The sequence below is a fragment of the Heterodontus francisci genome, chromosome 13 (assembly GCF_036365525.1).
Source record: "Heterodontus francisci isolate sHetFra1 chromosome 13, sHetFra1.hap1, whole genome shotgun sequence".
NCBI classification, from domain to species: Eukaryota; Metazoa; Chordata; class Chondrichthyes; order Heterodontiformes; family Heterodontidae; genus Heterodontus; species Heterodontus francisci.
In genome coordinates this window covers 56,042,624-56,062,801 of record NC_090383.1, presented here as the reverse complement: position 1 = coordinate 56,062,801, position 20,178 = coordinate 56,042,624, and the positions used below count along the sequence as shown (strand labels likewise).

Below are 20,178 nucleotides of genomic sequence, written 5' to 3'. Positions count from 1 at the left end.
TAATCTATCTGTCGCAGATGCATCTGTCCATGGAGTGACCACCCCACAGTCCTTGAGGAGACAAAGTTCCATCTTCACATTGAGTATACCCTCCATTATGTTGTGTGGCACAACCACCGTGCAAAATGGGATAGATTTCCAACAAGCAACTCAAAATGGGCATTCATGACGCACTGTGGGCCATCAGCAGCAAAATTGTATTCCACCACAATCTGTAACCTCATAGCCCACATTTCCCATACTCTAGCATTGCCATCAAGCTGGGAGGGGATCAATCCCGGTTCAATGAAGAGTGCAGGAAGGCATGCCAGGAGCAGCACCAGGCATATCTGAAAATGAGGAGTCAACCCAGTGAATCTACAACACAGGACTACATGCATGCCAAAAAGTGGAAGCAGCATGTGATAAGCGATCCCACATCCAACCGATAGATCAAAATTCTGCAATCCTGCCACATCCAGTCGTGAATGGTGGTGGACAACTAAACAACCGGAGGGCGAGGCTCCACAAATATCCCCATCCTCAATGATGGGGGAGCCCAGCACATCAGTGCAAAAGACAAGGCTGCAGCATTTGCATCCATTTTCAGCCAGAAGTGCCGTGTAGACGATCCATCTCAGCCTCCTCCTGAGGTTCCCAGCATCACAGATGCTAGTCTTCAGCCAATTTGATTCACTCCACATGTTATCATGAGACAGCTGATGGCACTGGATACTGCAAAGTCTATGGGCCCGAACAACATTCCGGCAGTAGCACTGAGGACTTGTGCTCCAGAACTGGCCATGCCTTTAGCCAAGCTGTTCCAGTACAGCTACAACACTGACATCTACTGACAATGTGGAAAATTGTCCAGGTAGGTCCTATCCACAAAAAGCAGGACAAATCCAACCCGGCCAATTACTGCTCCATCTCAATCATCAGCAAAGTGATGGAGGTGTCGTCGGCAGTGCTATCAAGTGGCACTTTCTCAGCAATAACCTGCCCACTGATGTTCAGTTTGGGTTCCGCCAGGGCCACTCAGCTCCTGACCTCATTACAGCCTCGGTCCAAACATGGACAAAAGAGCTGAGCTCAAGAGAAGAGGTGAGGTGAGAGTGACTGCCCTTGACAACAAAGCAGCATTTGACTGAATATGGCATCAAGGAGCCTTACCAAAACTGAAGTCAGTGGGAATCAGGGGGTAAACTGTCCACTGCTTGGGGTCATGCCTAGTACAAAGGAAGATGATTGTGGTAGTTGGAGGCCAATCATCTCAACCCCAGGACATCACAGCAGGAGTTCCTCAGGGCAGTGTCCCAGACCCAACCATCTTCAGCTGCTTCATTAATGACCTTCCCTCCTTCCTAAGGTCAGAAGTGGGGATGTTCACTGACGGTTGCACAACGTTCAACACCATTCACGACTCCTCAGATACTGAAGCAGTCCGTATCCATATGTGGCAAGACCTGGACAATATTCAGGCTTGGGCTGATAAGTGGCAAGTATCATTTGCGCCATGCAATGACCATCTCCAAGAAGAGAGAATCTTATCATCTCCCCTTAATATCCAATGGCATTTCCATCGCTGAATCCCACACCATCAACTGCCTGGGGGTTACCATTGACCAGAAACTGAACTGGAGCAGCCATATAAATACTGTGGCTACAAGAGCAGGTCAGAGACTGGGAATTCTGTGGCGAGTAACTCATCTCCTGACTCCCCAAAGCCTGTCGACCATCAAAAAGGCACAAGTCAGGAATACTCTCCACTTGCCTGGCTGCGTGCAGCTCCAACAACACTCAAGAGGCTTGACACCATCCAAGACAAAGCAGCCTGCTTCATCGGCACCCTATCTGCCAACTTAATCATTCACTCTCTCCATCACCAATGCACAGTGGAAGCAGTGTGTACCATCTACAAAATGCACTGCAGCAACTCATCAAGGCTCCTTCGACAGCATCTTCCAAACTTTATTTATTTTATTTTATTTATTTATTTAGAGATACAGCACTGAAACAGGCCCTTCGGCTCACCGAGTCTGTGCTGACCAACAACCACCCATTTATACTAACCCTACAGTAATCCCATATTCCCTATCACCTACCTACACTAGGGGCAATTTACAATGGCCAATTTACCTATCACCTGCAAGTCTTTGGCTGTGGGAGGAAACCGGAGCACCCGGCGAAAACCCACGCAGACACAGGGAGAACTTGCAAACTCCACACAGGCAGTACCCAGAATCGAACCCGGGTCCCTGGAGCTGTGAGGCTGCGGTGCTAACCACTGCGCCGCCATTTTGATTTTTCTTGTCAATATTCTTTCATGCTCTCTCTTTGCTCTTCACCGCTGCTCCCAAATGCCTCTAGTTAAGTCAAAAGACAACTTGTCAGAATTAGGATTTAAACCCACATCTGCAGAGGAAACTGCAATCTGAATGCAGCGCCTTAGACTTGCCGCCCCTGCAACCTCTACCACCTAGAAGGACAAGGACAGCAAATGCATGGGAACACCACCACCTGCAAGTTCCCCTCCAAGACACACACCATTCTGACTTGGAAATATATCGCCATTTAATGTCGTTGGGTCAAAATCCTGGAACTCCCTTCCTAACAGCACTGTGGGTGTACCTACACCACATGGACTGCAGCAGTTCAAGAAGGCAGCTCACCACCATCTTTTCAAGGGCAATCAGGGATGAGCAATAAATGCTGGCCTAGCCAGCAATGCCCACATCCCATGAAAGAATAAAAAGAAATGGATTGCACACCCTTAACAGTACAAAATATATAGATGTAGGAGAGACCCCACCAATAAAACAGAACCCCTATAGATTGAACCCCAATAAGCTAGCTCAGGTCCGCAAGGAAGTTCAATACATGCTGGAAAATTATTTAATTGAACCCAGCCTAAGCAGCTGGAGCTATCCTATTGTAGTAGTTCCCAAGCCTGATGGTTCAACCAGATCCTGCATTGATTACCACAAGGTCAATGCAGTTACAAGAACCAGCTCATATCAAATCCCCCATATTGAATACTGCATAGACCAAGAAGGAAGTTTCACCTACATCAGTAAAATAGATTTATTAAAATGATACTGGCAAGTATCAGGCAAAGGAAATCTCAGCCTTTGTCACCCCCGACGGCCTCTTTCAGTGCAAAATAATGCCTTTCGGTCTGTAAAATGCACCACCCACATCCCAAAGATTAATGAACCAGGTGGTAGCTGCTTTGAACAACTGTGTTGTTTACCTCAATGCCTTGCTAGTTTTCAGCAACACCTGGTGGCCAACTTGGCAAAAAGCGAATTTACCATAGGCAAAGTAACCTATTTAGGTCACATTGTAGGCCAGGGTTGAGTGTTGCCAAGGGCAGCAAACTGCAAGCCCTGGTAGATTTCCCCATTCCAAAAACCAAGAGGGAAATCATGTGTTTCATGGGAATGTGTAGGTTCTACCGTAAATTTTTTCCCAACTTCAGCATCTGAGCTACTCCCTTAACAGACCTGAAGAAAATTGCAAAGTGGTGCAGTCAGAGCAGTGCAAGCTAGCACTCGAAAATTTGAAAGCAATCTTAAACAACCCAGTATTGGCTGCCCGAAGTTTTAATAAACCTTTCAGGATGCCTCTGATGTTGGAGTAGGCTCAATTTTACTTCAAGATGATAATTCAGGCTCTGGGAAACCAATTGGTTATTTTTCAAAAAAACTAGATAAACACCAAAAGAAATATTCCACCATAGAAAAAGAAGCTTTAGGGCTTCTCCTAGCTCTTCAACATTTCAAAGTCTGCACGAATAACAGACACAAAGAGATTCAACCAAAACCTGCTCACATTGCTGAAAAAATTCAAAAATGCCATGCATTTCGATGGAGTTAACTTCTCCAACCATTTAACTTGAAAATTATACACATAGCGGGAAGAAACGATGCCCTAGCCGATGTGAATGCTGTTACGACCGAGGCGGGTGCAATGCACTGTCAATTCAGTCCCATTAATATGCTGCGACCTGTGGAGCAAAGCTTTCCCACCCACTGGAAAACAGCCAAATTAAACACTCTAGTAACCCCCAGAATAAAACAGACCAAACCAGATATCTTTAGACAACAAATTAACTATTTATTAAAAACGAAATCTTAAAAACTATTAAGATAAACCTGTGTCTAGAGACCTTATAACTTCTTATTTTAACCTAACTCCCCGATTCTCTCTCACACACACAAAAATCAACCGTTAACCGTTTTTAAAAAAAGTTTAAAAAATTAGCTGTTTCGTAACCCAATTATTTATTTATTATGTGTCTTTGTGGGTTACGTTCCTGATGGGCGAGATATCCTAGTGTAAAAATAATCAATTGCCACTTGAAGTCTCCACGCGGATTTGATGAAACAGTCCTTCAATAGATAGGCAATCAAAGCACTTAGGCTGCAGCAGGCGTCAAACAGTTCTTTAAACAAGGAATATAGCAATGAGTCCATTCGGATTTCAAAACCGACAGTCTCTCAGTCGAAACTTTACTACGAATTCCAGAAAACACAATCAGACAAGAGAGATTCAATCTTGAAGCAAAGACTTCTTAGATTGGAAGTAAAGAAAAGGAGTTTTGCTACCTCCAGCAATACAAATGGTCTCTTCAAAGGTTCTTTTTCCTCCTTAGCTAATTAACACGGCCTGTAGCTCATTGTAGAATTTCTGCTGAGAGAACTAGTCAGCTCCTTCCTCCAGTAAGCACACTTCGCTGGTGTCTCTCAAAGCTGGTTTTAGCTGTTTTTTTACACAGTCAAATTGAAACATTGTACCATGTGACCTCCTCACTCTCCTGCTGTTGCCTAAGTAACAGGTGCAGTTGGCACACTGTTCCTCAGAAATCTACAACTTCTCGCTCTGTCTTAAAGGTACACTGTTTTAAACAGAGGAGAAAAAATACAGTTCCGTGACAATGTGAAAAATAGCGTACCAACAAAAGCTTGTACCAGAATCAGGGATGAAAGCCTGAGGAATGCATGAAATGAATGTGTATATTGGTGTGACCCTATATCTTCTTTCTTTCTAAACCACAAGAAACAAAAAATGGAAATCCAAGGCATTTCATTTTTTGTTTCCTTTTTGGGGGAGGTGCCACACTCACAGGAAGTGCAGCGATGGAAATACAAAAATAAACCGAAGAGTCATTAAAATAATTTTTTAAAGACTGGTACACTTGTCTTCAACAAAGTCACATGACCTACCTCCTTCTGCATTGAAATACATATTCATGTCTGCTAGAATTGAAACTCATTTATTCCATCTGCATTGAAATTAAACAACTCAGCACTCACGGATGTGAGCTATCCACAAAGTGAGCTAAAACAAGGCACTAGCAGACTCTCTGTCTCCAGCATCGATCACTATAATAAAGTGTGAACATCTGTCATCTTATCAAAATGGGCTGAAATTAGAAGCTATTGTATAGCCTCTCAGGAACCAAAAGCCTAAAGTCACATGGGTGAAACAAACACTTGATGAATTTACCTTTAAAGGTAACCTTTCTGGAGAACAAAGGAAGTCATTAGTCATCAAGTCATGAGTACATCAGTCTGCAATCTCCAGTCACAGAGAGATCAAAAGCCATCTTGAATTCCAGCACAAGGCTGAGAGAGAGCGAGCGACAGAGAGAGATCAATTCCAGCTAAGACAGTTGAACCTTGCTGAAACGAGTTGGCAACCAACTGCAGCAGAGAAATAAGAAAGTGCCTTTTGAACAACTCCTCCACGTGTGAAAATTGAAGTGTTGACTGTCAGAAGGCTTCAGTAATGCAGGAATAAGGTACCACACAGTAAAGTTCTGACTAATGTCAGAGTTTGTGTAGTCAGTGAACAATGGATTGCAAATTGATTACAGAATGGAAATCTGAGATGAAGAGTTAATGGTAGCCACTAGTACAATTTCAAAATTTGCAGAAGACACAAAATTGTGAGCGAAGAGTATAGTTCATACTGAAGATGATTGTGGCAAAATAAAACACAACATTGCAAAATGGCATGTAATTGACAAATTAATTACAATACAGTTAAGTGTGAGAAAAGTGTGAAAAATAAGGAGGCGACATACAGCTTGGACAAATTGGGTTGACGAACAAAGGGGTCTAAGGGTACAAATACACAAAGCACTAAAAGTAGCGAAACAAGTTAATCAGGTCATAAAAAAGCAGACCAAGCATTGGGGTTCATTTCTAAAGGGGTACAATTGAGAAGCAGAGAGGTTACGTTAAACGTGCACAGAACTTGGGTTAGACCACATCAGAGTACTGTGTACAGTTCTGGACTCCATATTGCAAAGGAGGATATAGAGGCATTGGAGAAGATGCGAAAAAGATTCACAAGGATGATGACAGAACTGAGAGAACATACTTACCAGGAAAGGCTAAACAGGTTGCGGATCATTTCTCTGGAAAAGAGAAGGCCGAGGGGTGACCAAATAGAGGTCTTCAAGACGATGAAAGGGTTTCATAGGGTAGGCATGGAGAAAATGTTTTCACTTTTAGGGGAGTCCAAAGCTAGAGGTCATAAGTAGAACATAGTCACTAATAAATCCAATAGGGAATTTAGCAGAAACTTCTTGATCCAAACAGTGGTTAGAATGCAGCAAACACTACAAGGAATAGTTGAGGGGAATACCATAGATGGATTTAAGGGGAAGCTAGGTAAGAACATGACAAAGGAATAGAAGGATATGTTGATAGAGTTAGACGAAGAGGGGTAGGAGAAGGCTCATGTGGCAAAGGCCAGTTGGGCCAAATGGCCTACTTCTATGCTGTAGATTCCAGGTAATTTTATGCACAGATTATGGAATTGAAAAATAAATTCAGCGATTCTTAAATTGATTAAAAAGATTAAAACATAAATTTTATGAACAAAACCGTTCTCAGATTCTGACAAAAGGTTTATGAGCAACAAATATAAAAATATCTCATCTTGAGCCATTTACGATGGAACATATTTAATGAGTATTACTTGGTTATACGCCTTTTGCAGAATATAAACGATCACTGTAAATCATTTACTGTTACCTTAAGTCAGCACGGAAAAACTGCAAATGTTAGAGATCTGAAATAAAAACTGAAAAAGGTGGAAATACACAGCAGATCAGTTGAATTCTGTAGAGACAAGACAGATTGTGACGGTGCGGGGAGCGACGGGGGGAGGGGCGAGCACTGGTGGGGGGGGGGCGGGCGAGGACTGGGGGGGGGGCGGGCGAGGACTGGGGGGGGGCGAGGACTGGGGGGGGGGGCGAGGACTGGGGGGGGGGGCGAGGACTGGGGGGGGGGCGAGGACTGGGGGGGGGGCGAGGACTGGGGGGGGGGGCGAGGACTGGGGGGGGGGGGGGCGAGGACTGGGGGGGGGGGGGGGCGAGGACTGGGGGGGGGGGGGCGAGGACTGGGGGGGGGGGGGCGAGGACTGGGGGGGGGGGGCGAGGACTGGGGGGGGGGGGGGGGCGAGGACTGGGGGGGGGGGGGGGGGCGAGGACTGGGGGGGGGGGGCCTGAAGTGGGGAAGGGCGAGATGGGGGAAGGACGAAAAAGCATTATACTCCAGAAAGCCAGTTAGTAAAAGATAGTACTGGAACCAACCTTTACTTAATCCCAATTAATGCCTTCCAGTTGCATATAGTTAAACAAAATTGATATACAATTAACAGGAAGGAAGAGGAGGAGGGAGGGAGGAGGGTGAAAAGGAGGAAAGAAGACGAGCAAGGGAGGAAGTGGTGAGAGGAAGCGAAGGGAGGAAGAGGGAGGGAGGAAGAGAGGACATCAAAAGAACAGCGAGGGAAGAGGAGGAAGGAAGGGAGAAGAGGGAGGAAGTAGGGGGAGAAGAGGGAGGAAGTAGGGGGAGAAGAGGGAGGAAGTAGGGGGAGAGAGGGAGGAAGTAGGGGGAGAGAGGGAGGAAGTAGGGGGAGAGAGGGAGGAAGTAGGGGGAGAGAGGGAGGAAGTAGGGGGAGAGAGGGAGGAAGTAGGGGGAGAGAGGGAGGAAGTAGGGGGAGAGAGGGAGGAAGTAGGGGGAGAGAGGGAGGAAGTAGGGGGAGAGAGGGAGGAAGTAGGGGGAGAGAGGAAGTAGGGGGAGAGAGGGAGGAAGTAGGGGGAGAGAGGGAGGAAGTAGGGGGAGAGAGGGAGGAAGTAGGGGGAGAGAGGGAGGAAGCAGGGGGAGAGAGGGAGGAAGCAGGGGGAGAGAGGGAGGAAGCAGGGGGAGAGAGGGAGGAAGCAGGGGGAGAGAGGGAGGAAGCAGGGGGAGAGAGGGAGGAAGCAGGGGGAGAGAGGGAGGAAGCAGGGGGAGAGAGGGAGGAAGTAGGGGGAGAGAGGGAGGAAGTAGGGGGAGAGAGGGAGGAAGTAGGGGGAGAGAGGGAGGAAGTAGGGGGAGAGAGGGAGGAAGCAGGGGGAGAGAGGGAGGAAGCAGGGGGAGAGAGGGAGGAAGCAGGGGGAGAGAGGGAGGAAGCAGGGGGAGAGAGGGAGGAAGCAGGGGGAGAGAGGGAGGAAGCAGGGGGAGAGGGGGAGAGAGGGAGGGAGGGAGGGAGGGAAGGAGGGAGGGAGGGAAGGAGGGAGGGAGGGAAGGAGGGAGGGAGGGAGGGAGGGAGGGAGGGAGGGAGGGAGGGAGGGAGGGAAGGAGGGAGAGGGAGGGAGGGAATGAGGAAAAGGAGGAAGGTAGGAAGCAGAGGGTGGGAGAATGGAAGCAGAGGGAGGAATGGAGGAATAAGCAGGATGGAGGGGAATGGAGCACACAAAGGAAAAGCATGAAAAGGGAAGGAAGGAAGGGGTAGAAAGGAAGGACGAGGTAGAAAGGAAGGAAGGAGAAAAAAGATGAGAAATAGAGAATAAGGAAGGAATGAAGAAAGTTGGTAAGAAGCAGGGAGAAAAGGGAATAAGAATTGTGCATGTTCAAGTTATTCTTCTGGTGATTTTTAACTAAAAAAATTGAAGTAATTCACAAGCACTAATGTAATCTGAAACCTGTAAACCAGAAGAAAATGAAAAATCCATTTGTATTGTCAGACAATATTATTCTTTTTTTAAATTTTCTCAATTTATTAGTCAGGTCTAATTCTTAATGCATTAATATATTATAGATGCTATCTTTACTGTTAAGCAACTACTACTTATTCTGATGAAAGGTCACTGACCTGAAAAGTTAACTCTGCTTCTCTCTCCACAGATGCTGTCAGACATGCTGAGTATTCCAGCATTTTTTGTTTTTATTTCATATTTCCAGCATCTACAGTATTTTGCTTTCATTATACTACTTAATGCTTCCTCATTCAATGGACTCACCCCCAGAACGGTCTGCTGCCAGTACATCTGAAGTGGAGGCCAACAGCTGGAACATTTCACCTACATAGACAAAATTCCATGAACTGTTAGAATTATACAATTAAGATGCCCTATTTGAATTAAGATAATCTTAATTTCAGAAGCTGTTAAATCATTAAAAAGTTAACATTGTTTATCATGTACTCAAGTTACTGGAAATCATCTTCCCCTAGAAGTTGTGCCTGCTTGCAAATGAGAAGGTAAGAGTCAGGCAAGAAGTCATTACAAATTAGTTTAAGCTGACAAATAAGTTCCTGGCAAAAAAAGTGTGGAGATGTCGATGGAGCTTTGAAGCATGGCAGTACAGGTGATGCACACTCACCCCCATTTTCCACCATACAGAACTTATCAGAAAACAACATGGTGTCCTCTATTAAGCTTCCCCTTACTCTTTCTTATCCCTCTCTGGTTGAACCACCCCCACCCACTATCCTACCACCAGCAATTCCCATCCTTTTGCAAACATTAGTTGAGCAACAAGTGAATATCTCTTCGCAATGACAGGATAGAAGCTAAGTGGGCTCCTTTTGAGGCTGAAGTGGTTCCACATCTACCAATGAAAGTTGGAAAACAAGTCAACCCTCCACGGTAGACTCAGTAATCCAATATCTGAGATAGGCAGCTTTTCCAGCATTGCCAAGGATTGGTAAGGAGTCTAACCCCCATTAAAGAATCTAAAGAGTTAAACTGATCACAACTTTCCAGTTCACTGCAGGTAAGATGGTCCTTACTAACAAGTAATAAAAACAAGAAATGCTGGAACCACTCAGCAGGTCTGGCAGCATCTGTGAAAAGAGAAGCAGAGTTAACGTTTCGGGTCAGTGACCCTTCTTCGGAACTGACAAATATTAGAAAAGTCACAGGTTATAAGCAAGTGGGGTGGGGGTGGGGCAACAGATAACAAAGGAGGTCTAGATTGGACCAGGCCACATAGCTGACCAAAAGGTCACGGAGCAAAGGCAAACAATATGTTAATGGTGTGTTGAAAGACAAAGCATTAGTACAGATTAGGTGTTAATATACTGAATATTGAACAGCAGCAAGTGCAAACCTGAAAAAAACAGTGGGTAAGCAAACTGAACAGACTAAGATGAAATGAAATAAATGCAAAAAAAAAAATTGTAAAAAATGTAAAAAAAAAGAAAAACAAAATGACTAAAAATGAAAGTAAACTGGGGGGCTGTCATGCTCTGAAATTATTGAACTCAATGTTCAGTCCAGCAGGCTGTAGTGTGCCTAATCGGTAAATGAGATGCTGTTCCTCGATCCTCGGTGTAGTCGTGCAGTCCAAGGGGAGGGGGACCCGGGGGAGGAGTGGTTCCCGGTGGAGGCCCTCCGTGGGTCACAGATTGCCCACAGAGGAGGCACCCCCCCCAAATCCGCAGGGAGAGCATTTCATGTTACACCCTCCCTGCGTGGCAGAGGCACCCTACCCCCGCCGCTGGTAAGATCCGAGCGATGGTGGGAAGAGGCTCTTAATGGGCCACTTAAGGGCCTCAATTGGCCTCTGGGCGGGAAGGCTGGCCTCAGTCTATCCGTCATCATCACCGCACCCCCCACCTCCCCCAAACCGGGAAGATCGCTTGGTGATGGGGAGGCAACAGGCCCGGCCCTTTGTGCCTGTCACGATACTCTGTGTACCCCCCACCTCCAACCCCACCTCAGAGGGGCCCATAAAATCCCAGCCAGTGTAGCTGAAGCTGCTGTCATCAGGGGTTTAAATTATTCACATAATTTGCCAGAACAAAGAGAAGATTTAGTGTTCAAAAATCTCTCCATGAGTGCTTACAGAAACAGTTAGAGAGGTAAAAGCCATAAAAACTACAGGTGGCCTTGTTTAGTTGGGCAGTTGGAACATGTCAAAAGAGTTTGCTCGGTCTTTCTTAGCAATATTAATTATTCATGTGGGTATCAGGAATCAGCGAAGATTTTGGAGTTAGAAATAATTAGCTTAAATTGCTATCTGGGGCATCCCACGTGAACTACATTGCTACAGAGATAGTTGATGCAGAGGGAGTGAGTTGGCTTTCAGTCAGCAAGTTGGCTTCAGACGAGCAAACTGGTTTTTGGAAAGCAGCTTGGCTTTCAGACAGTTAGCTGGCTTTTGGAAAAGCAGGTTGGCTTTTGAAAAGGCCCACGCTCAAGCTGAGAAATCCAGATTCACGAGGTGTTGAAGGTTAACTGGAGGATTTGCCTAGCCAAAGCCGGAGGGAGAATTTGCAGGAAATCTCAAACCTCAAGACAACTGAAACATTGAGGAAATCACAGTGAATTCTTAAGAGCTGTGGTACACTTTGGATTGGTCCCAGGAGAAGTAAACAAATGGCCAAGATCCTGTAACATATAGAGAAATTCTTGGGGGTGGAAGTAAAAGTCATATGGGAGTGTTCTGTAGGATTTTAAATTTAAAATATAACTTTTTTTAGTTTTAGAGATACAGCACTGAAACAGGCCCTTCGGCCCACCGAGTCTGTGCCGACCATCAACCACCCATTTATACTAATCCTACACTAATTCCATATTCCTACCACATCCCCACCTGTCCCTATATTCCCCTACCACCTACCTATACTAGGGGCAATTGCTAATGGCCAATTTACCTATCAACCTGCAAGTCTTTGGCATGTGGGAGGAAACCGGAGCACCCGGAGGAAACCCACGCAGACACAGGGAGAACTTGCAAACTCCACACAGGCAGTACCCGGAATTGAACCCGGGTCGCTGGAGCTGTGAGGCTGCGGTGCTAACCACTGCGCCACTGTCTCAAGTTGTAGTGTTAAATTAGTAGTGTTTTGCTTTGTTTAACTCTTGTACAGTAAAGTTTCTGTTTAAAATGTGAAATCTTGTGGCATAATTCTTTCAATAATAACAAGGAATTAGACTCTCTTTTTAAGAGTTAAGTCCCTAACGGGATCGTAACAATAGGAAGCATGGACATGGCTACTCAGGCTAGCTTTTATGATGGCCATGAGATAAAATGTCTGAAGACGACCAAGTAAAACACTTCTCCTAACTTACCATTTGCCATGGGAAGGACACTGAGTTGGAGGTACTCTGAGGTGTCTTCAGATTAGAAAAGGATATGGAAGATCAAGCCATGCATTTGTCTATTAGTTTTTACCTAGGACGGCGCAGTGGCTAGCACCGCAGCCTCACAGCTCCAGCGACCCGGGTTCAATTCCGGGTACTGCCTGTGTGGAGTTTGCAAGTTCTCCCTGTGTCTGCGTGGATTTCCTCCGGGTGCTCCGGTTTCCTCCCACATGCCAAAGACTTGCAGGTTGATAGGTAAATTGGCCATTAGAAATTGCCCCTAGTGTAGGTAGGTGGTAGGGAAAATATAAGGACAGGTGGGGATGTGGTAGGAATATGGAATTAGTGTAGGATTAGTATAAATGGGTGGTTGACGGTCGGCACAGACTCGGTGGGCCGAAGGGCCTGTTTCAGTGCTGTATCTCTAAACTAAACTCATTGTAGATGAAGTTAATTCCTGTCAGTGTTTTGAACCAATGCAATTTGATGGTCACCATTTAAATCCCAGAACACAGCTTCAATTTTCTATTTAGATATGTCAACTTCCATATGGAAGCTCAAGATGTTTGTTAACAGTGTACACCTGCTCCAAACATTATTTCACATTGTCACAAGGATTTCTATTTGCTAGATAGATTTATTCACTGCAGAGATTAAAAACACAGACCTGAATTATTAAGAACTAGCAATGTATAGTGTGTTCCATATATAACAGAAAGAACATTTAACAAAGGAAGAAAAAGTGGATATCAAACTCCAAAAGTAGGAAATGTGGTATGAGGGACCAAAGATACAGTCAAATGGAAGCACTTTTAAGACACTTTTGAAGATCAGGAAGGAGGTAGGAACGAAGTGGAGTAGGATGGTGGAGTGAAGATAACAAGAAGCAAATAGTAAATCAGTCAGAATAACAGGTGGTGAGTATATATGTATGTCTGGCAAACTTTGCTCGGAAGATCTTAAGGATGATGATAATGATTTTGAACTTGAATAGTAATGGGAGTCAGTGGAACTAGACAAGTGTGGGAAATGAGGGGAGCTGGGAACTGTATGAGAAAGAATGTGAGCTGCAGATTTTTGGACTACTGCAGATTGTGAAGAGTGCATACAGGGACACCAGCAGGAAAGCATTAGAGAAGTCAATTCGTGAAATGTTGATGCATGAATTAGTAGTTCAGCAACAGTGGGAATGACAATGGAGTGCAAGCTGGCAATGTTTTGAAGGTGCAAAAATTCAGTGTTGGCAACAGAACAGATATGAGTAGAAAGCTGTATTCAGGTTCCACAGGTAACCAAAGTGATTACCAGACGATGTAGCCGAAGAAAATCATCAGATTGATGCAGACTCTGCCTGTGCCTCAGCTCATCTTCTGCTGAAACCCACATCCATGCCTTTGTCACGAACACATGCTATGTCGAATGATAATTGTTTAATCAGTCAGCTGGAAACCTGAATTAAATTTTAATAAAGGAAAAAGGAACAGACAAAAGGTGACTGCTAACAGCTAAAACGGCGACTGAAAACTGCATCAAAATCCCCTGCATTCCAATGCATCGAGAGGGAGTCGAATTGTCTGGCCAGTACCCTCCAGAACAACGACTTGGGAAGTTTGGACTGACTCACCTGGCCAGTCCCCATTAACAAGACATTAAAGGCAATCTTAGGACATTAAATTGGTGGAGACGAACCATTCAAAAGTAATAATTTGAACAATGGAACCCTGATTGAGAGAAGGGAATTCTTTCATGAACTAATTAAGTTGCAAGAGGAAATACGCACTGAGCCATCATGTGTGTTTTAAGTTTGCTTTTCTCTCTCTGCAGCAGATAAGCAACTGGACACTGAATAGAAGATACCCAAGTAAGGGGTCTCTCTATCTCACTATCCAGTCCACCAGGAAAGTTTCGAACCCTGTCTTTTGGCCGTAACCACCTAAGCCTATCACTGCGGCAGACCGAGACCCCGTGAAGGAACTCATCCACGTCGCTGTTTCCAGGAGGACCACCGAACCTGCTAGTGATTTCTACAAGCCGGAAGCCTCAGGACCACCAAGTTCAGCCGGAAGCCAACCAAATCACCAAACCCCACCAAACGTATACCCCTTTTTATTGCTCTGGACTGTAATCTGACTAATCTATCCTTCCCCACTCTGTAACCTATTTGTGTGTGCGTGTAAGTTGCAGTGTATTTTGTTTTACTTAGATCAGTTTAAGTACAATAAAGCTAACCTCTTTCTTTGTTAAACTTAAGAAAACCTGTCCAATTGGTTCTTTTATGATCATAGCACATAGTTAAATATTCACTGAATTGGCAAGCATATCCACGTTAAAAAAACACTGTTGCAGTCAAACAAGGAAAGGGACAAGAGGGGGGGCCCTTCAATTCCTCTTCACCTGATTGTAACACCTTCGTTACCTCAAGACTTGACTACTCCAACATACTGCTGACTGGCCTCTCATCTTCCATCCTCCATAAACTTAAGCTCATGCCAATCTCTGCTACCCGTAGCCTAACTCACACCGTCTCAGTCACCCATCACCCCTGTGCATGATGGGCTGTCACAGTTATGCAATGCCTTGATTTTAAACTTCTCATCCTTGTTTCCAAATCCTTTGATGGTCTCACCCTTTCCAACCTTGCAACCTCCTCCAGCCCTCCAATCCTCAGATATCGGCACCCCTCCAATTCTGGCCTCTTGCACATCCCTGATTTAAAATCATTCCACTATTGATAGACAAGCCTTTGGTTGCTATGGCTCAAAGCTCTGAAATTCCCTCCCTAAACCTCTCTGCCTCTCTAATTCTCTTTCCTCCTTTAAACATGCCTTAAAACCGACCTCTTTGGCCAAAGTTTTAGCCATCAACTCTAAAATCCCCTTATATGACTCAGTGTCAAATTTTGTGTAACAATGCTGTGCAGCGCCTTGGGAAGTTTTATGCTGCTAAAGGTGGCTATATAAATGGGAGTTGTTGTTTGTGTTGGTCAAAGGCATATAGATACTGGCAGCTGGCTTTAGTTTTTGCTGATGTTGAGCTAAGGAAAATTCAATTCATCTGAGAATGTATACCAAACAGATAATTACAAAGTACAAGAAAAGCCTAAGGACGGAGAGCAACAGATAGGGAATATAAGCAAGCCAACCCTATGCTTACAAAGTCATCAATGGGTACACAATGTTAGAACTCAGACAGCCAGCTGATGAAGGATAGAACTGGAGCATACTCTTTAAACATTTACAAGCTTTTACTTACTGAGACACACGTTCAGGGGTGAGAGTGGCCAAAGACCAAATGGTCTGAAAATTAGTGGCTGAAGACAAAAAAAAGTTTGAAATTTTTTTTGACAAGGAATCATGTAATCATAGCATTGTTAATGATCTGTAATGAATGCAAATACTTCCAGGCCAATTCAAACATGTTGAACCATTAGTTTTCCTTTTGTTTACCTGCGATTACCATCAATACAGTGGACTAATGCATTTGTATAAAATAACCAAAATGACTTCAATATTCAAGGCCATTTAATACAATTAGATCATGTAATTATGAAAAATGAAGTAAATTTTAATACCAGAACTGTCAGTGCTTTTTTTTTAAAAAGTCCTCTGGAAAACCACGAAGCTGCCCAAAGTTCGGAAGCAGCAGTTCCTAGTGACAGTTGACAGTTTTGATTTTTTTTTAAAGTCGGTCTTTTGGGTCTGAAGGTCGGAAACTGTAGGGGCGTCCAACCTTTTCGTGAGCAACCACATTACAATTTTTGTCCCATGTAGCGGGCCAGTGAGAAAATTTCAAAAAGATAAAGGCATCAGAACTTTATTTTACTATTAATCAAAACAACAAAAAATGTGCATTTTTGTGAACAATTATAAATGAGAAGACTAATTTATTAACGTACTATCTCACCACTATGTTGAAAACTGATTTAGTGAGTTACCTGGCACTGCTTTTGCTTGCACAAGTAGTCAATGTCTGCCCACACACGATGTCGCAATCCAGAGTATTCCAGATACATGTCCAGCTGTTTGGAGTGATCTTGATCACGCTCTCTCTCTCTCCCCATGTCTCTCTCTCTCCACCCTCCCCCCCGTGTCTCTCTCTCTCCCCTCCCCCCCCCCCGTGTCTCTCTCTCTCCCTCCCCCCCCCCGTGTGTGTCTCTCTCTCTCTCTCTCTCTCTCTCTCCCCCCCGTGTGTGTCTCTCTCTCTCTCTCTCCCCCCCCGTGTGTGTCTCTCTCTCTCTCTCTCTTCCCCCCCCCCCGTGTGTGTCTCTCTCTCTCTCCCCCCCGTGTGTGTCTCTCTCTCTCCCCCCCGTGTGTGTCTCTCTCTCTCTCTCCCCCCCGTGTGTGTCTCTCTCTCTCCCCCCCCCGTGTGTGTCTCTCTCTCTCCCCCCCCCGTGTGTGTCTCTCTCTCTCTCCCCCCCGTGTGTGTCTCTCTCTCTCTCCCCCCCGTGTGTGTCTCTCTCTCTCTCCCCCCCGTGTGTGTCTCTCTCTCTCTCCCCCCCGTGTGTGTCTCTCTCTCTCTCCCCCCCGTGTGTGTCTCTCTCTCTCTCCCCCCCGTGTGTGTCTCTCTCTCTCTCCCCCCCGTGTGTGTCTCTCTCTCTCTCCCCCCCGTGTGTGTCTCTCTCTCTCTCCCCCCCGTGTGTGTCTCTCTCTCTCTCCCCCCCCGTGTGTGTGTCTCTCTCTCTCCCCCCCCGTGTGTGTCTCTCTCTCTCTCCCCCCCCGTGTGTGTCTCTCTCTCTCTCCCCCCCGTGTGTGTCTCTCTCTCTCCCCCCCGTGTGTGTCTCTCTCTCTCCCCCCCGTGTGTGTCTCTCTCTCTCTCCCCCCCGTGTGTGTCTCTCTCTCTCTCCCCCCCCCGTGTGCGTCTCTCTCTCTCTCCCCCCCCGTGTGTGTGTGTCTCTCTCTCCCCCCCGTGTGTGTGTCTCTCCCTCCCCCCCCCCCATGTGTCTCTCTCTCTCACCTCGTGTCTCTCTCTCTCTCTCTCTCTCCCCCCCCCCGTGTCTGTCTCTCTCTCTCTCCCCCTCCTGTGCCTGTCTCTCTCTCCCCCAAGTGTCTGCCTCTCCCTCTCCCCCAAGTGTCTGTCTGTCTCTCTCTCTCTCCCCCAAGTGTCTGCCTCTCCCTCTCCCCCAAGTGTCTGTCTCGCTTTCTCTCTCCCCCCCCCCCCCGTGTCTGTCTGTCTGTCTCTCCCCCAAGTGTGTCTGTCTGTCTCTCTCTCCCCCAAGTGTGTCTGTCTGTCTCTCCCTCCCCCAAGTGTGTCTGTCTGTCTGTCTCTCCCTCCCCCAAGTGTCTGTCTCTCTCTCTCTCCCCCAAGTGTCTGTCTCTCTCTCTCTCCCCCAAGTGTCTGTCTGTCTGTCTCTCCCTCCCCCAAGTGTCTGTCTGTCTGTCTCTCCCTCCCCCAAGTGTCTGTCTCTCTCTCTCTCCCCCAAGTGTCTGTCTCTCTCTCTCTCCCCCAAGTGTCTGTCTCTCTCTCTCTCCCCCAAGTGTCTGTCTCTCTCTCTCTCCCCCAAGTGTCTGTCTCTCTCTCTCTCTCCCCAAGTGTCTGTCTCTCTCTCTCTCCCCCAAGTGTCTGTCTCTCTCTCTCTCCCCCAAGTGTCTGTCTCTCTCTCTCTCCCCCAAGTGTCTGTCTCTCTCTCTCTCCCCCAAGTGTCTGTCCGTATCTCTCTCTCCCCCAAGTGTCTGTCTCTCTCTCTCCCCCCCAAGTGTCTGTCCGTATCTCTCTCTCCCCCAAGTGTCTGTCCGTCTCTCTCTCTCCCCCAAGTGTCTGTCCGTCTCTCTCTCTCCCCCAAGTGTCTGTCCGTCTCTCTCTCTCCCCCAAGTGTCTGTCCGTCTCTCTCTCTCCCCCAAGTGTCTGTCCGTCTCTCTCTCTCCCCCAAGTGTCTGTCCGTCTCTCTCTCTCCCCCAAGTGTCTGTCCGTCTCTCTCTCTCCCCCAAGTGTCTGTCCGTCTCTCTCTCTCCCCCAAGTGTCTGTCCGTCTCTCTCTCTCCCCCAAGTGTCTGTCCGTCTCTCTCTCTCCCCCAAGTGTCTGTCCGTCTCTCTCTCCCCCAAGTGTCTGTCTGTCTCTCTCTCCCCCAAGTGTCTGTCTGTCTCTCTCTCCCCCAAGTGTCTGTCTGTCTCTCTCTCTTCCCCCCCCCGTGTCTGTCTGTCTCTCTCTCTCTCTTCCCCCCCCCCGTGTCTGTCTGTCTGTCTCTCCCCCAAGTGTGTCTGTCTGTCTGTCTCTCCCCCAAGTGTGTCTGTCTGTCTCTCTCTCCCCCAAGTGTGTCTGTCTGTCTCTCCCTCTCTCCCAAGTGTCTGTCTCGCGCTCTCTCTCCCCCCCAAGTGTCTGTCTGTCTGTCTCTCTCTCTCCCAAGTGTCTGTCTCTCTCTCTCTCCCCCAAGTGTCTGTCTCTCTCTCTCTCCCCCAAGTGTCTGTCTCTCTCTCTCTCTCCCCCCCAAGTGTCTGTCCGTCTCTCTCTCTCCCCCAAGTGTCTGTCCGTCTCTCTCTCTCCCCCAAGTGTCTGTCTGTCTCTCTCTCTCTCTCCCCCAAGTGTCTGTCTGTCTCTCTCTCTCTCTCCCCCAAGTGTCTGTCTGTCTCTCTCTCTCTCTCCCCCAAGTGTCTGTCTGTCTCTCTCTCTCTCTCTCCCCCAAGTGTCTGTCTGTCTCTCTCTCTCTCTCCCCCAAGTGTCTGTCTGTCTCTCTCTCCCCCACCCCCACACCAACCTTTCCTGTGTTGTTGTGTCTCTCTCCCATGTCTTCTCTCACTTGTCCCCTCCACTTCCGTGTCAGTGGTGGTTTAAAGGGCTGCCTGACTCTGTGTTCCCTCAGTAGCACACTGCCCCACACCTCTGGCTGCGTGTTGGCCGAATTCCTCCTCTCCCCTCAGCCTCTCTCTTCCTCTTCACCCACATTCACTCAACTGCCTAACAACAGCAGAGGTGGCCAATCTCAGCGTGCCTGCACTTTGAACCACCAATCAGCGCTCACACCACCCAGGCAGCCCGCTGTCAGTGACAGACACTGACTAATAACAGACAGGGCCAGATTGAAAGCTTTGGTGTGCCATAAGAAGCCAATGGCGGATTGCGAAAACCCTAGTGTCAGAAATCTGCCATTTGACAGAAATTTCTCATCACTGCATATTACATAGCATGCACCTCTAATCCAACAATCAATTTCAGCCTGCTCCTATGAGTCCCCAGTTAATGCCCACCACTTCAGTACAATTAACAAATTTCCTTCTCTCACTTTAAATAAAAATTAGACTTTATATGTACAATCAAAATTTCAAAATGAAATAACTTAAGAGCTTCCATACTCTGCACAAAGCACTACGTTGCGAGGTGCCCCTCCTCCACAACTCCTAATAATTACTTTATACATGCACTTCTTCTGGTAAAAGAATTTGAAAGTCGATGGCTTGAATCTACCCATTTAATTTTAGAGATTTCCTTTCTCTCCAGCATTCATTCCAAGCCAGCAACGTCAATCTGTAACCTTTTATTCTACAATAGATGATTATCTACATAACATTCAATCAATATAACATCTTCAGCAGCGCATTGCTCAAAATATCACCTAAAATATGTGCCAAATATAATCCCATATCCACTACCTCCACAAGAGCCAGTGTTTCAGCAACCAGAATACTTTTAACAAATATTTTTATTTTCTAAGCTTCCCAAGCTAAAAGACATTTCCCATCCTCCCCCATAAGAAATACTATGGAACCAGCTGCACTTGAGTGCCCATCAGGAATATTAGCATGTGAAGCATCACTAAAGATAATCAGCATCATGTTCTTTGTGAAGTAGAATTAGTATGGGTGGAGACTGGAGATAATAAGGATCAGAAAACGCTAGTGGGA

General features: G+C 46.4%; 1 protein-coding gene across 1 annotated transcript in view; it reads right to left on the bottom strand.

Moving 5' to 3' along the window:
• The window catches only part of pde10a (phosphodiesterase 10A), a 565,280-nt gene that overhangs the window by 375,708 nt on the left and 169,394 nt on the right, over nucleotides 1-20,178 (bottom strand). Inside the window, exon 3 of the mRNA XM_068044845.1 lies at nucleotides 9,278-9,337. Coding sequence (XP_067900946.1) covers nucleotides 9,278-9,337 — 60 coding nt within the window. The remainder of the gene's footprint in view (nucleotides 1-9,277; nucleotides 9,338-20,178) is intronic.